The following is a 15,894-nucleotide window of genomic DNA, read 5'->3' as shown; positions in this document are numbered from 1 at the left end:
TTTATTCATCATTATACAGTGAGCTCCCCAAAGACAAGGGCTGAGTGCTATTCATCTTTCCCTACCATCTAGAAAAGTGCCTGGAATATTATAACCCCTCAGTGAATGCCTCCTCAGTGCAACCAGGAATAAATGAATGAATAAAGAATCAATCATAGAAAACTTTAGGGTCTTAGCTTCTTATTCTGACACAAACCCTAGGGTCATCTACAGCTAAAACATTGTCAACTCACTTGTTTTATAAAATCATTTTCCTATTTAGGACTGACTGGGAAGAAGAAGCCAAGAATGTTCCCTGAGAGAATGCTTTGCTGGTCATGCCAAGGAGCCAAGCCAAAGGCTCACCATGGTAAACGCAACTGTGTAAGTCTGAATGAGAGAAACTTTTAAACTATCCTTTCCTAAGATGACATGTAAAATTTCAATTCTGAGACCCTGGCAAAACTGAGAAAGAACCTGTGAGAGAACCTATATGCCCTACTAAGAAGTCTAGGATGTTCCTTCTCAGTCATAAGGAGCAGTGATGAGTTTTAAAGAGAAAAAAAAAATGACAAGATTTGCCTATGAAAATACTTCGTTGACTGCAGTATTCAGGCAGAATTCAAAGTTGAAGCTCAAGCTGGGAAGTTTGGAAAGTATGATATTGTAGAAGTCTGTATGAGAGATTTGTTTCTAACTGTAAGGACAAGAAGGCAGATGGATTTCATAAGGTTTTAGGAAACAGAACATGCAAGACTTACTAGATGACTAGCATGAGGAATGGAAGAAATCTTAGGGTTTAGGAAGGGAGACTGGGTGAATGGGAGTGCCATCAACAAGTGAGAGAATACATACATGTTGATAAAATTAACCACTAATATTATTTCTAGTTCCAATGTTTGGACTCTAAAGGTCTAATGACTTTAGCTGAATTGCACAAAGTAATTCCGCAAATTTTAAAACCAAGTTAAATTTAAAAGCAATTCAAAAAAGTAATAAGAAAAGCTTCTATGTAGTTAAAGTTGAGAACCGTGGTTAAATGCATCACTTTCACTACAGGACTTCTCAGAGCCCTTAATATGCTTTTATTTATTTATTATTATTTTTTTGAGACAGAGTTTTGCTCTTGTTACCCAGGCTGGAGTGCAATGGCGTAATCTCGGCTCACTGCAAACTCCGCCTCCCGGGTTCAAGCGATTCTCCTGCCTCAGCCTCCGGAGTAGCTGGGATTACAGGTGCAGGCCACCATGCCCGGCTAATTTTTGTATTTTTAGTAGAGACAGGGTTTCACCATGTTGGCCAGGCTGGTCTCAAACTCCTGACCTCAGGTGATTTGCCCACTTCGGCCTCCCAAAGTGCTGGGATTACAGGCGAGAGCCACCACGCCTAGCCTTAATATGCTTTTAAATCTTCAAAAGGAGCATATAGGAAGTGGAGTTTCTTAAGTATACTTGACAGTAAAACCTCTCTACCCCCAACCCCTTTTGCCTATCATTTTATTAAATTAGTGGTTTATGCCACATACTTAAGAAAATATTATCTTTGATATTTTTCCCACTTATATAGGCCATTCTTGTATAATAACCTCAAGATTATATAATGACTTTCTGTAAGGGTTACTCAGCAACATGAGACTTAGAACAATAAAAATTTTTTATGGTACTTTGCGTGATTAGTCAGTTTTTTGTTTTTATTACCTTTGCCCATTTTAAATAGTGATAATGACTAAGATTCATAACATATTTAGAGACTTTACATTGTTACAGGAGCTCTGCTGAATATTTTATGGGAATTAATCATAAAATCACCACAACATTACTATAAAGCATTTACTAGCATTTAGCTCCATTTTAATATAGAAACAAACTGATCCTCAGAGAGGCTAATTAACTTGAACATGATACGAAAGTACTGGAATTCATATTTCCAAATCCAGGGCCTGGGTACTTTAACCATCACACTATACCATGTATGTTTATAACATTTCTAGAATGTTAAGCAAAAATAATACCAGTGTGATCCTTAAGTAAATTATCTCAGTACATGCATCAAATTGGCATGGAAGTCATTTATAAATTCATTCACTCATTCATCCTTTCTTCATTAAACCCCTGTTGAGTAACAGACACTATCGTGGGTACTTGGGTGCAGTAGAACAAGCATGGAAGAGAAAATGAGATCAGTAGAAATAATCAATAGAAGGAGGTATAATAATTGCAAAGAAGGGATTCTGAAGGGCTGGAGTACGTGTGTGTTATATTGTATATAGGAAAAACCAGTGAAGCCTTTTAAAAAAACAAGTTAGATGAGAGCTCAGAGAAGCATGGGGTTTTGTATATAGGGGTCACTGTGACCTTGTCAAAAGCAGCTTCAGTGGACTGCTGGGGTGAAGTCCTGAAGCAGTGGCTTCAAGAGATAATGGAAAACGAAAGTTGGAGGATGGCAAGGTGGGACAACAGCTTCAGAGAATTTCATTCTACAGGGGAAAAAAGGAGAAACGAGGCAGTATTAGGGAGGAGATAAGAAACCGAATCCAGCAGCACATCAAAGCTAATACACCACAATCAAGTTGGGATGCAAGGCTGGTTCAACGCATGCAAATCAATAAATGTGATTTACCACATAAACATAATTAAAAGCAAAACCTACATGATTAACTCAATACAGACAGAAAAAGATTTCAGTATAATCCAACATCCCTTCATAACAAAAATCCTCAACAGACTAGGCATCAAAGGAATTTACCTCAAAATAGTAGGAGCCATCTATGACAAACTCATAGCCAACAACACACTAAACAGTCAAAAGCTGAAACCATTCCCCTTGAGAACTGAAATAAGACAGGGAATGCCCACTCTCAACACTCCTATTCAACACAGTACTGGAAGTCCTTGCCAAAGCAATCAGACAAGAGAAAGAAATAAAAAGCATCCAAATAGGAAAAGAAGTCAAACTATTTCTCTTTGCTGATGATATGATTCTATACTTGAAAAACCCTTGACTCCACTGAATGGCTCCTGAAACCAATAAACAATTTCAGTGAGGTTCCAAGATATAAAACCAATGTATGAAAATCAGTAGCATTTCTATACACCAATAATGTTCAAGTTGAGAGCCAAATAAAGAATGTAATCCGGCTGGGTGCAGTGGCTCATGCCTGTAATCCCAGCACTTTGGGAGTCCAAGGCAGGCAGATCACCTGAGGTCAGTAGTTTGAGACCAGCCTGGCCAACATGGTGAAACCCCATCTCTATTAAAAATACAAAAATTAGCTGGGCATGGTAGTGTGCACCTGTAGTCCCAGCTACTTGGGAGTCTGAGGCAGGAGAACCATTTGAACTTGGGAGGTGGAGGTTGCAGTGAGCCAAGATCATGCACGCCACTGCACTCCACCCTGGGTGACAGAGTGAACTCCATCTCAATTTTTAAAAAAATGCAATCCACCCACAATAGCTACACACACATAATAAATACCTAAGGATACGTCTAACCCAGGAGGTGCAAGATGTCTACAAGAAGAACAGGAAAACACTGCTAAAAGAAATCAGAGATGATACAAACAAATGGAAAAAAACATTCCATGCTCATGAATCGGAAGAATCAATATTGTTAAAATGGCCATACTGCCCAGAGAAATCTATAGATTCAATGCTTTTCCTAACATCTTTCACAGAACTAGTAAAAACTATTCTAAAATTCACATGGAACCACAAGAGAGTCCGAATGGTCAAAGTGATCCTAAGCAAAAAGAACAAAGCCAGAGGCATTACATTACTTGATATAAACTATACTAAAAGGCTGCAGTAACCAAAACAGTACAGTATTGGTACAGAAACAGACATGTAGACCAACAGAATATAATAGAGAATCCCGAAATGAAGCCACACATCTACAGCAATCTGATTTTCAACAAAGTCAATCAAAAAATAGCAATAGAGAAAGGACTCCTTATTCTTTCCCTATTATCCCAGTATTATCTCTACTTATCCCAGTAAATGGCCCTGGGATAAGTAACAAAGAAAGGACTCCCTAGTCAATAAATGGTGCTGGGATAACTAGCTAGCCTTATACAGAAGAATGAAGCTGGACCCCTACATTTCACCCTACACAAAAATTAACTCAGGATGAATTAAAGATTTAATGTAAGACTCAAACTATAACAATCCTAGAGGAAAATCTAGAAAATGCCATTTTGGATATGGGTCTTGGGAAAGAATTTGTGACCAGGTTCTCAAAAGCAATTGTAACAGAAAGAAAAGTTGACAAGTTGGATCTAATTAAACTAAAAACCTTCTGCACAGCAAAAGAAACTATCAATAAATAGATAACCTACAGAATGGGAGAACATATTCACAAACTACACATCCAACAAAAGTCTAATATCGAGGATCTATAAGGAACTTAAATAATTCAACAATCAAAAAACAAACAACCTGATTAATAAATGTGCAAAAGACATGAACAGACACTTCTCAATAGAAGACACACAAGCAGACAACAAACATGAAAAAATTTTCCACATCACTAATCATCAGAGAAATGTAAATCAAAACCACAACGAGATACCATTTGTGGAAAGCAGTCTGGAGACTTCTCAAAGAACTTAAAACAGGCCGGGCGTGGTGGCTCATGCCTATAATCCCAGAATTTTGGGAGGCTGAGGCAGGCAGATCACCAGGTCAGGAAATCGAGACCATTCTGGCTAACACGGTGAAACCCCGTCTCTACTAAAAGAAAATACAAAAAATTAGCCAGGCATGGTGGCGGGCACCTGTAGTCCCAACTACTAGGGAGGCTGAGGCAGGAGAATGGCGTGAACCCAGGTGGTGGAGCTTGCAGTGAACCAAGATTGCGCCATTGCACTCCAGCCTGGGCGACACAGCAAGACTCTGTCTCAAAAAAAAAAAAAAAAAAAAAAAAAAAAACCAACAACAACAGAGCTGCCATTCAACCCAGCAATTCCATTACTGGGCATATATCTAAAAGCAAATAAATTGTTCTACCAAAAAGACACAAGCACTCATATGCTCATTGTAGTGGTATTCACAATAGTAAAGACATGGAATCAACCTAGGTGCCCAATCAATGGTGGATTGGATAAAGAAAATGTGGTAGACATATACCATGGAATACAACACAGCTATGAAAAAGAATAAAACCATGTCCTTTGCAGCAACATGGATGCAGTTGGAGGCCATTATCCTAAGCAAATTAACACAGGGACAGAAAATCAAATACTGCATGCTCTCACTTATGAGTGGGAGTTAAACATTGGGTACTCATGGACATAATGATGGGAACAACAGACACTGCAGACTATGGGGAGAGGGGAGAGGAAGGGGTGGATGGGTTGAAAAACTATCTGCTGGGGACTATGCTCACTACCTCGGTGAGCCTCAGCATCACACAATTTACCCATGTAACAAACCTGTACATGTAACCCTGAATCTAAAATAAAGTTGAGATTATTTTTAAAAAGACCAAAGAGGGAGTCTCCTCTCGTTCTTTAAGACAGGAGAATGAACAGTACAAATGTATATTGAAGGTAATAATAGAGTTGAGAGAGAAATTTTGAAGATAAAACAATTTTTTGAGGAGGTCTTTGATAGGGCGACATGGGATAGGGTCCAGTGAACAAATGGAGGAGGTGGCCTTAGGTAGAAGATGAACAATTAATTCATCATAGTAACAGAAGAAAAGCTAGAGTATGTAGCCACAGATAAAGGCGGAAGGTCTGGTGTGCCAAATAAAATCAAAATGACAACATGTAACAGAATTTACCAGATTTTTTTGAAGCCTATGTTTTGTCTTCTTGGCTACGGGGAATTTCTGTTTTTCCTCTCTATAAATTGGGAAGAACAGTACCTATCTTTTGAGATCACGAAGATTAAATGTTATCATTTAAGTCCTAGAAGATGACTACAGTATAATAAACTGAACAAAATGTTAAATATTCATGTTGCTATTATTACTATTAATTGTATACAGCCCAAAGTATATAACTCTAACTCTTGCACTTAATTTTATAGCTCCTTAGCATCAAATAAAATGCATTCCTTAGAAGAAAGAGCAAGTTGTCAACTGTGACATGGTTTATTTAACATTGTTTCTCTAATGTAATTTTGCCACATTAATTCTAAAGGGGCTATAAATTGAATCAATTCTGATTTTGTTAAAGTCTTTGAAAAGAGTATTACATTCTTTGAGCCAAATGCTTATCTTATAGTAAACAAATAGGGAGCATTTTGAAATTCAATATTTGCTACATTTTTTGATTAGCTTGCAGAAATAATGGATGCAATCAATACTTGGACTCCCTGAGCAAAACATATTTATTTCCTCTGTGAAAATCTTTCGATACTTGGGCTTATCTATTGCTGCCTGATCTCTTTGAAGGTCTTGACGCTGCTGCCACCCTGATCCAACACTCTCCTGGACCACTTCAATCTTCCAGTCATGCCTCTTCATCTCTCACCCCACATACAGTTACTGTTTACATAGTAGTGATCTTTTAAAATTGTATAAGGTCAGGCCACAATTCTGTTTAAAGTCTTTCATGGCTTCCTATAACAGAACACAATTGACACGCCCACCATCATTTAGAAAGCCCTGTAAGCTGGCCCCCACCTTCCCCTCCAACACATCTCCCTTTGCCCTCTTTCTGTTCCAACTTGCTCTCAACACCTACATTAGTATTGTGTTCTGGAAATACACCTAAATCTTTCCCTACCTGGGGTTCTTTGCTCTTTCTGTTCCTTCTGCATATAATAGTTCTTCATATGATTAGCTTGTTATCATTTATGTCTCTGTTCAGATATAACCTCCTCAAAGAAGATGTTCTGTCTTCCCTAACTAAGGCAGCTGTGCTTTCCCTCAGCAGAAATCAGTTTACTTTCATTCCTACACTTACCCTCAGCTGAAACAGTCTTGATTGTTTCTACCTTGTTTCTTGTTTTGTTGCTAGAATGTAGAAACTTTTATGTATCACATATAAGATGCAGATGTCTTTTTGACCCCTTTATCTACAGTATATAGAAAGTGGGAGTTGGCTAAGCTTAATATCATGAATAAATAAATTCCAATCCCTACATTTTTGTAGATGATAAACCCCAATAGGCCAGAATGACTTTAGGCTGCTGTGTAGGTTTTCAGCTAGCTAACCGAAGGAATTATTTTATCATTCATTTATTTCTTCATTCCTTAAGTAATTAAGCCAATAAATCACTTTTTTATTTCATTGTTGTACCCTATAGTCTAATATACAATTGTTTTTATTTAATTATTTTCTTTATGTTTGACAATGTATGTGACACAAAAATACAAATGATAATACTATCAAAGAATATAAAATTTCCTGTCTCACTTGATGCCTCATAAAAAAGATTTATTTAACCTGGAAAAGAGAAATACACTGCTTAAAATATTAAATTATATATCAATAGATATTTAGAGGAACATCCTTTGGGAAAATACAAACAAAATTCAGGACTACAAACACGAATAACTAGACTGAATTTGTATATCCAGAGGCTATCTCACTGAAATTGAAGATATGCCTTTAAAGGCAAGTGAAATTGAAGCTTTTGTACAGACATAGGAAGAACAAAATAAATGACACTACATAGCTCAGGAAGGCTACGTTGACTTCCATCATATTATTATTATTATTATTTTATTGAGACAGAGTCTTACTCTGTTGCCCAGGCTGGAGTGCAGTGGCACGATCCTGGCTCACTGCAACCTCCACTCTTTGGGTTCAAGGGATTCTCCTGCCTCAGCCTCTTAAGTAGCTGCGATTACAGGCACCCACCACCACACCCGGCTAACTTTGTATTTTTAGTAGATATGGGATTTTGCCATGGTGGCCAGGCTGGTCTCGAACTCCTGAACTCAGGTGATCCGCCCTCCTTAGCCTCCCAAAGTGTTGGGATTACAGGCATGAGCCACCACACTAGGCCTGCATCATATTATTTTTAATCTACCCCAACAGGTAACTTAATGGAATTATCAGGAACTAGGCAGTGTGGAAATGGTATAGGAGAGAAGGATGATGGACTGAAGACAAATTTAAATAGCTTTGTAGGAGGACATGATCTTTTCTCTGAAAAATAAAATGCATTTATTATATTTCAGGTATTATACTAGCTGTTTTATATGCATTATCATCTCATTTTGCACTTATAACATCTCTGTTAGTTAGTATAACATCACTATTAGTGCCCTACCTTAGATAAGAAAATGGAAGCAGAGAGGTAATTTGATCTATATAAGCTTAGAGAGAAGTAAATGGCAAATATTGGACTCAATCCTAGCCCAACCCGAAAGCCTATTTGTATTAAATACATGAAAACACTATCTTGTTGACCTCATCTCATTTAAATGCATCACCACGGTTTTTCCATATTAAGATGTGCAATGCTATGAGCCAAAAAACAGTTTGTTCTTATTGATAGTTATTTCTTTTGTTGCTACCTCAACTCTAAAAGCAAATGGTTTGATTTAAAACTGAATTCCTTTTTTTCCCTAAGTAAAACCTTGGAAGATCTTCAATGGAATATTGAATTATGATAGCTCTATATTCTAAAAATTTTGAAATAAATAAAATAAATGAGTTCTATTCTTAAGGGTTGCCCCAGAAAGATGTGTAGGATAGACCATTAGGTGCAAGTAGTAATGTGCAGAGGTATATAATCCCTGTTTGCATGTTAATATACACAAGAGTATGGAAACATGTAGCCTATACTCTTAACAGTGGTTACCCAGTTGGGTGGGGAAATCTATTATTAAGTTCATCTTTACACTCATTTTTGTATAATCTGTTACAATAAGCATAGGTTACTTTCATAATTAATAATGAATATAAAGTAAATTTCCTCCAAATTATTTCTAAATATAATCTTCCTACGTGTTTGAATAATTTTCTCAGATGATTTTGTTTCTAATCTTAACCTCTTCTTCCTCTTCTTTTAACAAAGTACCACATTTTTAACTTTTTACACACTAAGCTTCCAGTTAAGATTTCCATCGAATGAAAGACTCCCCAGCAAAAATAAATTTGAAAATTGTTGGTTTATGTGTTCTGCTTCAGTGAGATGCCTACTAGTCTGTTAGTAAAACCAGCTATTGAATATGGGGCATTCTTTATATATACATGCACATTCATGAAGTTATGTGTATTACTAATTTAAATATTTTCAGATTAGTGAGAAAGTCCAGATTGCTCTTTATTATAAGAGCCATATACATACAGTTTTATGATTAAATATGAACAGTGCTTGGTTTACTTAATTTGAATGATCATTCTACTGAAAACATAGAGATCATAGCAATTTGTAGTCTGTGGCTTCAGCAATGAAATCACCAGATTACACAGAATATGTTCATTTGTTGTTAAGGCACCTTGAAAGAAAACTTCTAGACAATGAGTTAAAACATTATCCTATGATTTAAAAGACTCTAATATAGAGAGCTGAAAATTGACAAAGAGCTAAAAAAGTGAATGTTTTAACCAAACGTGAACTATCTTTCAGCTAGGAAGTATCTACAAAATAAGTATATAATTTTCTCCTCCAGTCTATTTCAGAATAACTAGAAGACAGCTTAGCTCAGTCTTCTATTAAAACTCTAACAAAAATCCCACAGAGATGTGGGCAAATCATTTTTACTCCAGCTGCAACATTACATTAATCAACAATGCATTCCACTGTAAATATCTGAGCTGGATATTTAACAACCCTGTGGTTAGCATCATTTGTAGTTAATTAAATTTGATTCAACAACTTTATTGAATACTCACTAGAATTCAATGCACTGTCTAGGTTTTGCAAAGCCCATGAAGATGTATAGAGCACAAGGGCGGCTCTCTAGGAACTCGCAATTTACTATGGAAGATATACCCAGAACTAACTCTGATATAAAGCACAATATGAGAGGAACTCTATGTAACAGTAGTAAGAATATAAAGCACAGGTAGGGTCTGTTTATAGTTAATTCTAGTTTGGGCAGTGAGAAGGCTTCTGGGAAAAGGTAAACTTTTTTTAGCTGGGGCTTGATGGTCAAACAGGATTTGGGCTTACAGTGGGAGGACTTGGGAATGGCGCACGGGAACTATGTAGGAAGAACAAGGAAAACATTCTGTGCTGTTGGATAGGAGTGGAGCACGTCTACATTATAAGGAGTAAAACAGAGGAGGAAGAAAAGGGAGGTTAGGGCCAGATCAATAATGGCCTTAAATGAACAAGACTAACGGTATGCTTTAAATCACCCAAAGGTCCATTCATGAATAAGAAAAAGACATTACTTTCGGTGGAGCTCTCCTCCTTTCATGATTACAAAGATTAGTATCCTTATTTTCAAAATTTAATTTAAATAAGACAGGATTTCTTAAGATCTGTAATTTGAAATAGACATTTTATTACATTAGATTATATTGTTAGTTTTTTGGGGGAGAGTGGTCAATCAATTTTTTGGTGTAATTAAGCAAAAGAACGATGCATTAAGCTACTTGGTTGTAGAGATCAGGAGCTGGAACACAACTAATATTGTCCTGGGACAGAGGTGGGAGAAACTAGGGAAAGTACTAAAAAAAGGGAGATGCCCCTTGGGGGCAATCTATTCACTACCTGGAGAGTGTTAAATTATCTTCACTCAATTTCACAGTCCTAAGAATGTATTTCTCTGAATGCAAGATTTACGTATTAATATATTTTCTTTGAAAGAATTTAAGCACTGTAATGTACCTGTTTTCTTCAGAAGAAACTCTCTAGCTCTTAGTTCACTGGCAGAACAGAAATAACTCACAATCCCAAATGTTCACCACCTCTTTCCATTAGCCTACCTGCTGGCTCAGCCTAAGAGCTCCATCCAATTCTCTAGACTGCAGCCAAAAACCCATAGATTCTTCATATGAGAATCATCACCCATCTACACAGTATAAGCCTTCATGCTTTTAAAACCTACCATTCTAACGCCGTTTTCAAAGGCTTGCCGGGTGAGGGGGGCTGGTCCGTCCACAGTCTTGCCATCATCATCCGGGCCCCAGCTGGCGCTGTAAATGTGCACGTGCTGGGGGTTGAAGCTAACTGATTTTGCTTCAACCATGTCCGTGACATCTCCATCCAGCATTCGCACTCCTTCAACACAGAAAGGAGAACTAGTTCATTACAGGGCTTCACTACACAACACTCCAAAAACACAGCTGCAGGATTCTCGGGGGGAAGAATACATTTTTCATCAACACTTAAGTGCGCATATCTTCCCCTAGCAAAAGGATAATGTATACTTTGCAGGCAGCGTCTTGGGCAGAAAGGATGTCACATTGTATATAAAAGAGCAAAACCTAAAAATGTTTTTTAATCCATCATTTTCTTTTTCTAAGGTTCCATTCCTTCTAACAGCTGCCACAGCCTCTCCCTTTGCATCCCTCTCTTGAGTGAGTACTTGACAAAGAGATCTTCAAGCAATTCATCTTCCTTAAACTCTTTATTGAATAACTTGTGTTCTTAATTGATATAAAACATTCTATCTAACCTTAGCAGTCATATACTATTTGGAAAGCTGCCAAGGTAGGATGGTCTCATGTCTTCCATATTTAATATTAGCCTCTAATCATAAGATTGATGGGAACTTAATGTTTCTTTTTTTGCTAAGTTATTTATGTCAAATAATAAATGAGAATGATCTCTGTGGATGCAACAATTCAAATAATTCTCAAAGGATTTTAGCCATGTTTAGTTATTAATCTTCATTTAAGCATATTTCTATCAAACAGATACGAATTTATTATTAACCCTACTTTGCAAAAAGAGACACTAAGATACTCAGAAATAAATTCTATGCCAAATGTCAGGCTTTCCTTTTTCCTTTTATTTTGGAGGCTCATAAAAACAACCACAACCAAGCATCTAATTGTTATGTAAACATATCTCTCCTTCAGCTTAAATTAAATGCCATCACTGAAACACTGTATCATTTAAAAATTATATTTTTACAGGCCAAATTTAATCCTTCGGAAAACCTCGTCATCAGTAGGATTTTAAGTTTTTATTGGTTATCAACAAACGGGGATTAAATAATAAAACCCCAAACCAAGTAGCTTTAGATAGAGTTATGTGAGTTGAGGTGGGAATACTGGTAGAAATAAAAATATTCTTGAAGTAACTATATCTTCCTTGTGCATTAAAAAAATGTTTAACTTTTAACTATAAAACTTGCAAACAAGGAAAAATAGAAAGAATGAAGAATGAACATATACATACACATAGCCACTACTCAATAACTGTTACCATTTTGTCTCATTTTCTTAATCCAAAAATATAGATATTAGGTTGAACCATTTTAAATTCCATGACAGATATGACTCTTCATCCTTTAAAATTTTTTACAAAAAAGTAGGGAAATAAGTTCCCATGGTCATCTAACATCTAGCCAACATTTCATTCCCCTCCATGTATCTCTAAAGACATTTGGGTGTTAATGTCTCTTGACTGTCTTTCCTTAAGACTTTTGAATTTTTAATGGAGATGTGTGTTAACAGGAGAGGCGGAGAATGAAAGCTATGAACAAGTTCCATTACAAATTTTGGAATGAAAATTGGAAAGTTTTTCCATGGTTTGTTTTGTGTGAGTAAAAAACCCTACATAATGATCTCAATGTACTGCATCCTGAGTAACCACTGGGCTAATTTAATTTAAATATTCAAAATTCACCTGCATGTTTTTTAGCAAAGAAAGATGAACGACTCTATCCTCTTACTTCCTATTGAAAAGCATAAAATGAAACTATTTTATTGGTACAATGAGGTCTGAAATAAACACAGTAATTGCCCCAAATAAGCTCACTAGTGTTCTAAATGCCAATAGGAGAGTAGGACGTAACACTTGAATTCAGTTTCTTCGTCATGCACAAAAAAATGCTTGCAAATCATACTTAGAGGGTGATGTTCATTTTCTAATAGAAATTTCACAAAAAAGATTTTTACTTTGTTAAGTTTAAAGATAAAAGGCTATTTTTCCCTCATTTAACTCCAAGCCTTCATGCCTTGGGTATGGGGGTTAAATTTATTATTCAGAATGTTCTTGTTTTAGAACATTTTTGATTTGTTGCCATACATTCCTTTTTTTTTTTTTTTAAATAAGGTTCTGTAAGCTAGGTCATTGGTTTATCTGTGAGTTCACAAGTTCATCGTCTCATTTTTTCAAAATTATTAAGATTTCTGGGTTTCTGCTGGAGAGTAATGATAAGAACCCGGAGCTGTGTGTCTGTGTATGCGAGAGACTATATCCTGGACCATGAGAAGGGCTGACCTGGCAGCCTCTGATCTCATTCTCCTGGGATCATGAGGGGCCTCCAGAACTCTCATCGTTCTTCAGGGAATGAAGAATTTTTTTCTTTGCCTCTTTTCTTTAGCTCTTTCATATGCATTGTGCTTAATAAATAGCAGATGCTCCCCACTAATTAATTACTGCTTAACAAACTATCATAAGAATTCAGGGGGAGAAAAAGGAAAGAGATCAAATGCACTGTGGACTGATATTCAAGGTAGATTCAGAAAGCCTTTTCTTAGTTCTATTATTGTATACCTTAAATATTTCATGTTAGGGAAACTCTATATTCATACTCCTATCCCAGACAGAATTGTCATTTTAATTTTTTAGCTCCAACACTATTTCCCACTTGAAAACAAATAGTGCATTGGAAACAAGGAGGTCAACCTGGTTCCAGGAGCTTCATTCATCTTATGACACCCTTAGGAGACCCCTAGGGAATACCTTCAGGCATAACGATAAAATCATGAGGATACATAGACTGTATTACAATATTTTCTTCCCATTTGTGTGTGGCTGTGGCACCGGGCTGTTTCTTACAAAGATGATTACAAATGGGAAAGTTAAGAGTTTGCTTTTATTAATGCTTAAATTTATACAGCTTTGGCTGGGTCCTTATAATAATAGAGTTTGTACATACACATGCCTGCATATAGATATAATCTGAATCATTCATAGAAATAGTATCACTATGTTATGGGACTACAAAAGGAGATTTTTGCCATGTATCATTTTAATTACAATTAAAAGGAACTTTTTAAAAGCCTAAGCCAAAGGAAAAAAACAAAAACAAAACCAGGATTTTTTTACTTTGAGAGAATTACAAAATGCTTCTTTCCATAGAGGTATTATGGCCTAATGTTTATATGATTAGTTCTTTCTGACCCAGGCACCAATTGTAGCATTTTGGTACAAATGTCAATGACCCCCAACTTCACTACTAGATAACATTTTTTCAAGTCTGTTTAAAAGAAAAGTGTTTACAATAGTTTAGGGTGACTGCTTCAGAAGTCTTTAACTAAATAACATTTAACAGCGCCTGCTAACATGGCCATGTTGGGGCCAGCAATAGTTGAACGCTATTACGTAAAGATATGCCCAATCGTTTAACCTCCATTTAAAAAGGATTCTGAAAGCCAGTCAGCCAAAGAGCTAACTGGTGCATTTCTACATCCACGTAAGTTGGTTTCCCGTACCTCCGATCTTGGCGTTGAAAGCAATTCCGACTGTGCAGTGCGAATTGTTTGCAGCGGCTGCCACTTCCCCAGCACAGCGAGTCCCGTGCCTGCAGGCAGAACACACACACTTTCTAAAGTAAGACAAGCACCGTTCTCACAAAGCCAACGCATCACTGCCACCACTCAGAGTGGTGAAGAATGTACCCAGCTGTGGTGTTTCTGGAACTTCCTTCCCAAGTAGCACTTTGTCTGTCCATGGCAAACTTCTAGCACTTAATTAGACCGTTCTGGATTATATTCTTGACATGTTTATTTTGGATATCTTGCTTTCCCAACCGGACAATCTCCTTGAAGGATAAAAGTTAGAAAAACTCTGTTTCTATATCCCCCAAACATCTACTGATCCGCATAGTGGTCACTGGATATATGTGCTACCAGATGTTTGAAATGTGACTACTGCAACCTCATCTCAATTTTTTATTTAAGCTTAAGAACTAATACTCAAATCAAGTATTAGAAAACTTAAGATGGGTATGAGAATCTGCTTTTTAAATTGTAAATTTAAATACAGATCAAGTATTTCCAATACAATTTATTAGCTGAAATGTGATGTGATTTAAATAAACACTGGATTTCAAAGATTTTGTATGCAAAAATGAAAAGGTAAAATATCTTATTAATCATTGTTTTATACCAGATACATGTTAAAATATTTTATTTAATAAAATATGTCATCCACACTTATTTTACTTGTTTTCACCTTTTTAAAAGAAATGTGGATACTAGAAAATTTAAAAAAATACATTTACCGAAAAAGCATTCTCTGTTATTTCTTGTCACAATAATTTTGTGCCTTGATCAGAGAAATCTTTTAGCTGAAAGAACTTCTAAGATCCTCTTTTAAGGACGGCAAAGAAGTTTTCAGTATAAAGTACAATTTGCTTAGAAACGGTGGCCTAAAACTGTGTGCTGAGAAGAATTCTAAAGTGTGACTGAGCCCAGAGAAAGAACACTAAGACTGACCTCTAACGTCTGCCATGCCTGCAGAAGGGGGATGTAACAGTCACTATGGTTTATCTGTCATTGCTAGTGAAGTTAAATGCCCATCCCTTCCCTCGTTTTTAGAGAAGAGGGCATCTAGGACCAGAGATATGAAAAGGTATGTTGAGAGTAGCACAGTTAGCAAAACAGTAACTAAAACTCAAGTCCCCAAATCCATTTCAGTGCTTTTAATTTCACAGCACAGCTGCCTCAGACCACTACTCTCTGTGCAACTATAATCAAGTTACTGCTTACAACTGAAAGGTACACATACAAGTTTACAGAAAAGAGATATATACTGCTTTTTTCACTTAGTAATATTATGCATATCTTTCTATATAAATATTAATCTATATATTACCTTAATGGTT

General features: G+C 36.4%; 1 protein-coding gene across 5 annotated transcripts in view; it reads right to left on the bottom strand.

The window, feature by feature from the left end:
* PCSK5 (proprotein convertase subtilisin/kexin type 5) overlaps nt 1-15,894 on the bottom strand; it is a 468,460-nt gene that overhangs the window by 276,880 nt on the left and 175,686 nt on the right. For all 5 annotated transcript variants that reach the window (XM_050761595.1, XM_050761597.1, XM_050761598.1 and 2 more), the window contains exons 6-7: nt 14,501-14,589; nt 10,939-11,111 (exon numbers count right to left, since the gene is read on the bottom strand). In XM_050761595.1, coding sequence (XP_050617552.1) covers nt 10,939-11,111; nt 14,501-14,589 — 262 coding nt within the window. The remainder of the gene's footprint in view (nt 1-10,938; nt 11,112-14,500; nt 14,590-15,894) is intronic.

This window comes from Macaca thibetana, chromosome 15, assembly GCF_024542745.1.
Source record: "Macaca thibetana thibetana isolate TM-01 chromosome 15, ASM2454274v1, whole genome shotgun sequence".
In the NCBI taxonomy this organism is placed as follows: Eukaryota; Metazoa; Chordata; class Mammalia; order Primates; family Cercopithecidae; genus Macaca; species Macaca thibetana.
This window is presented reverse-complemented; position numbering and strand designations above follow the sequence as displayed.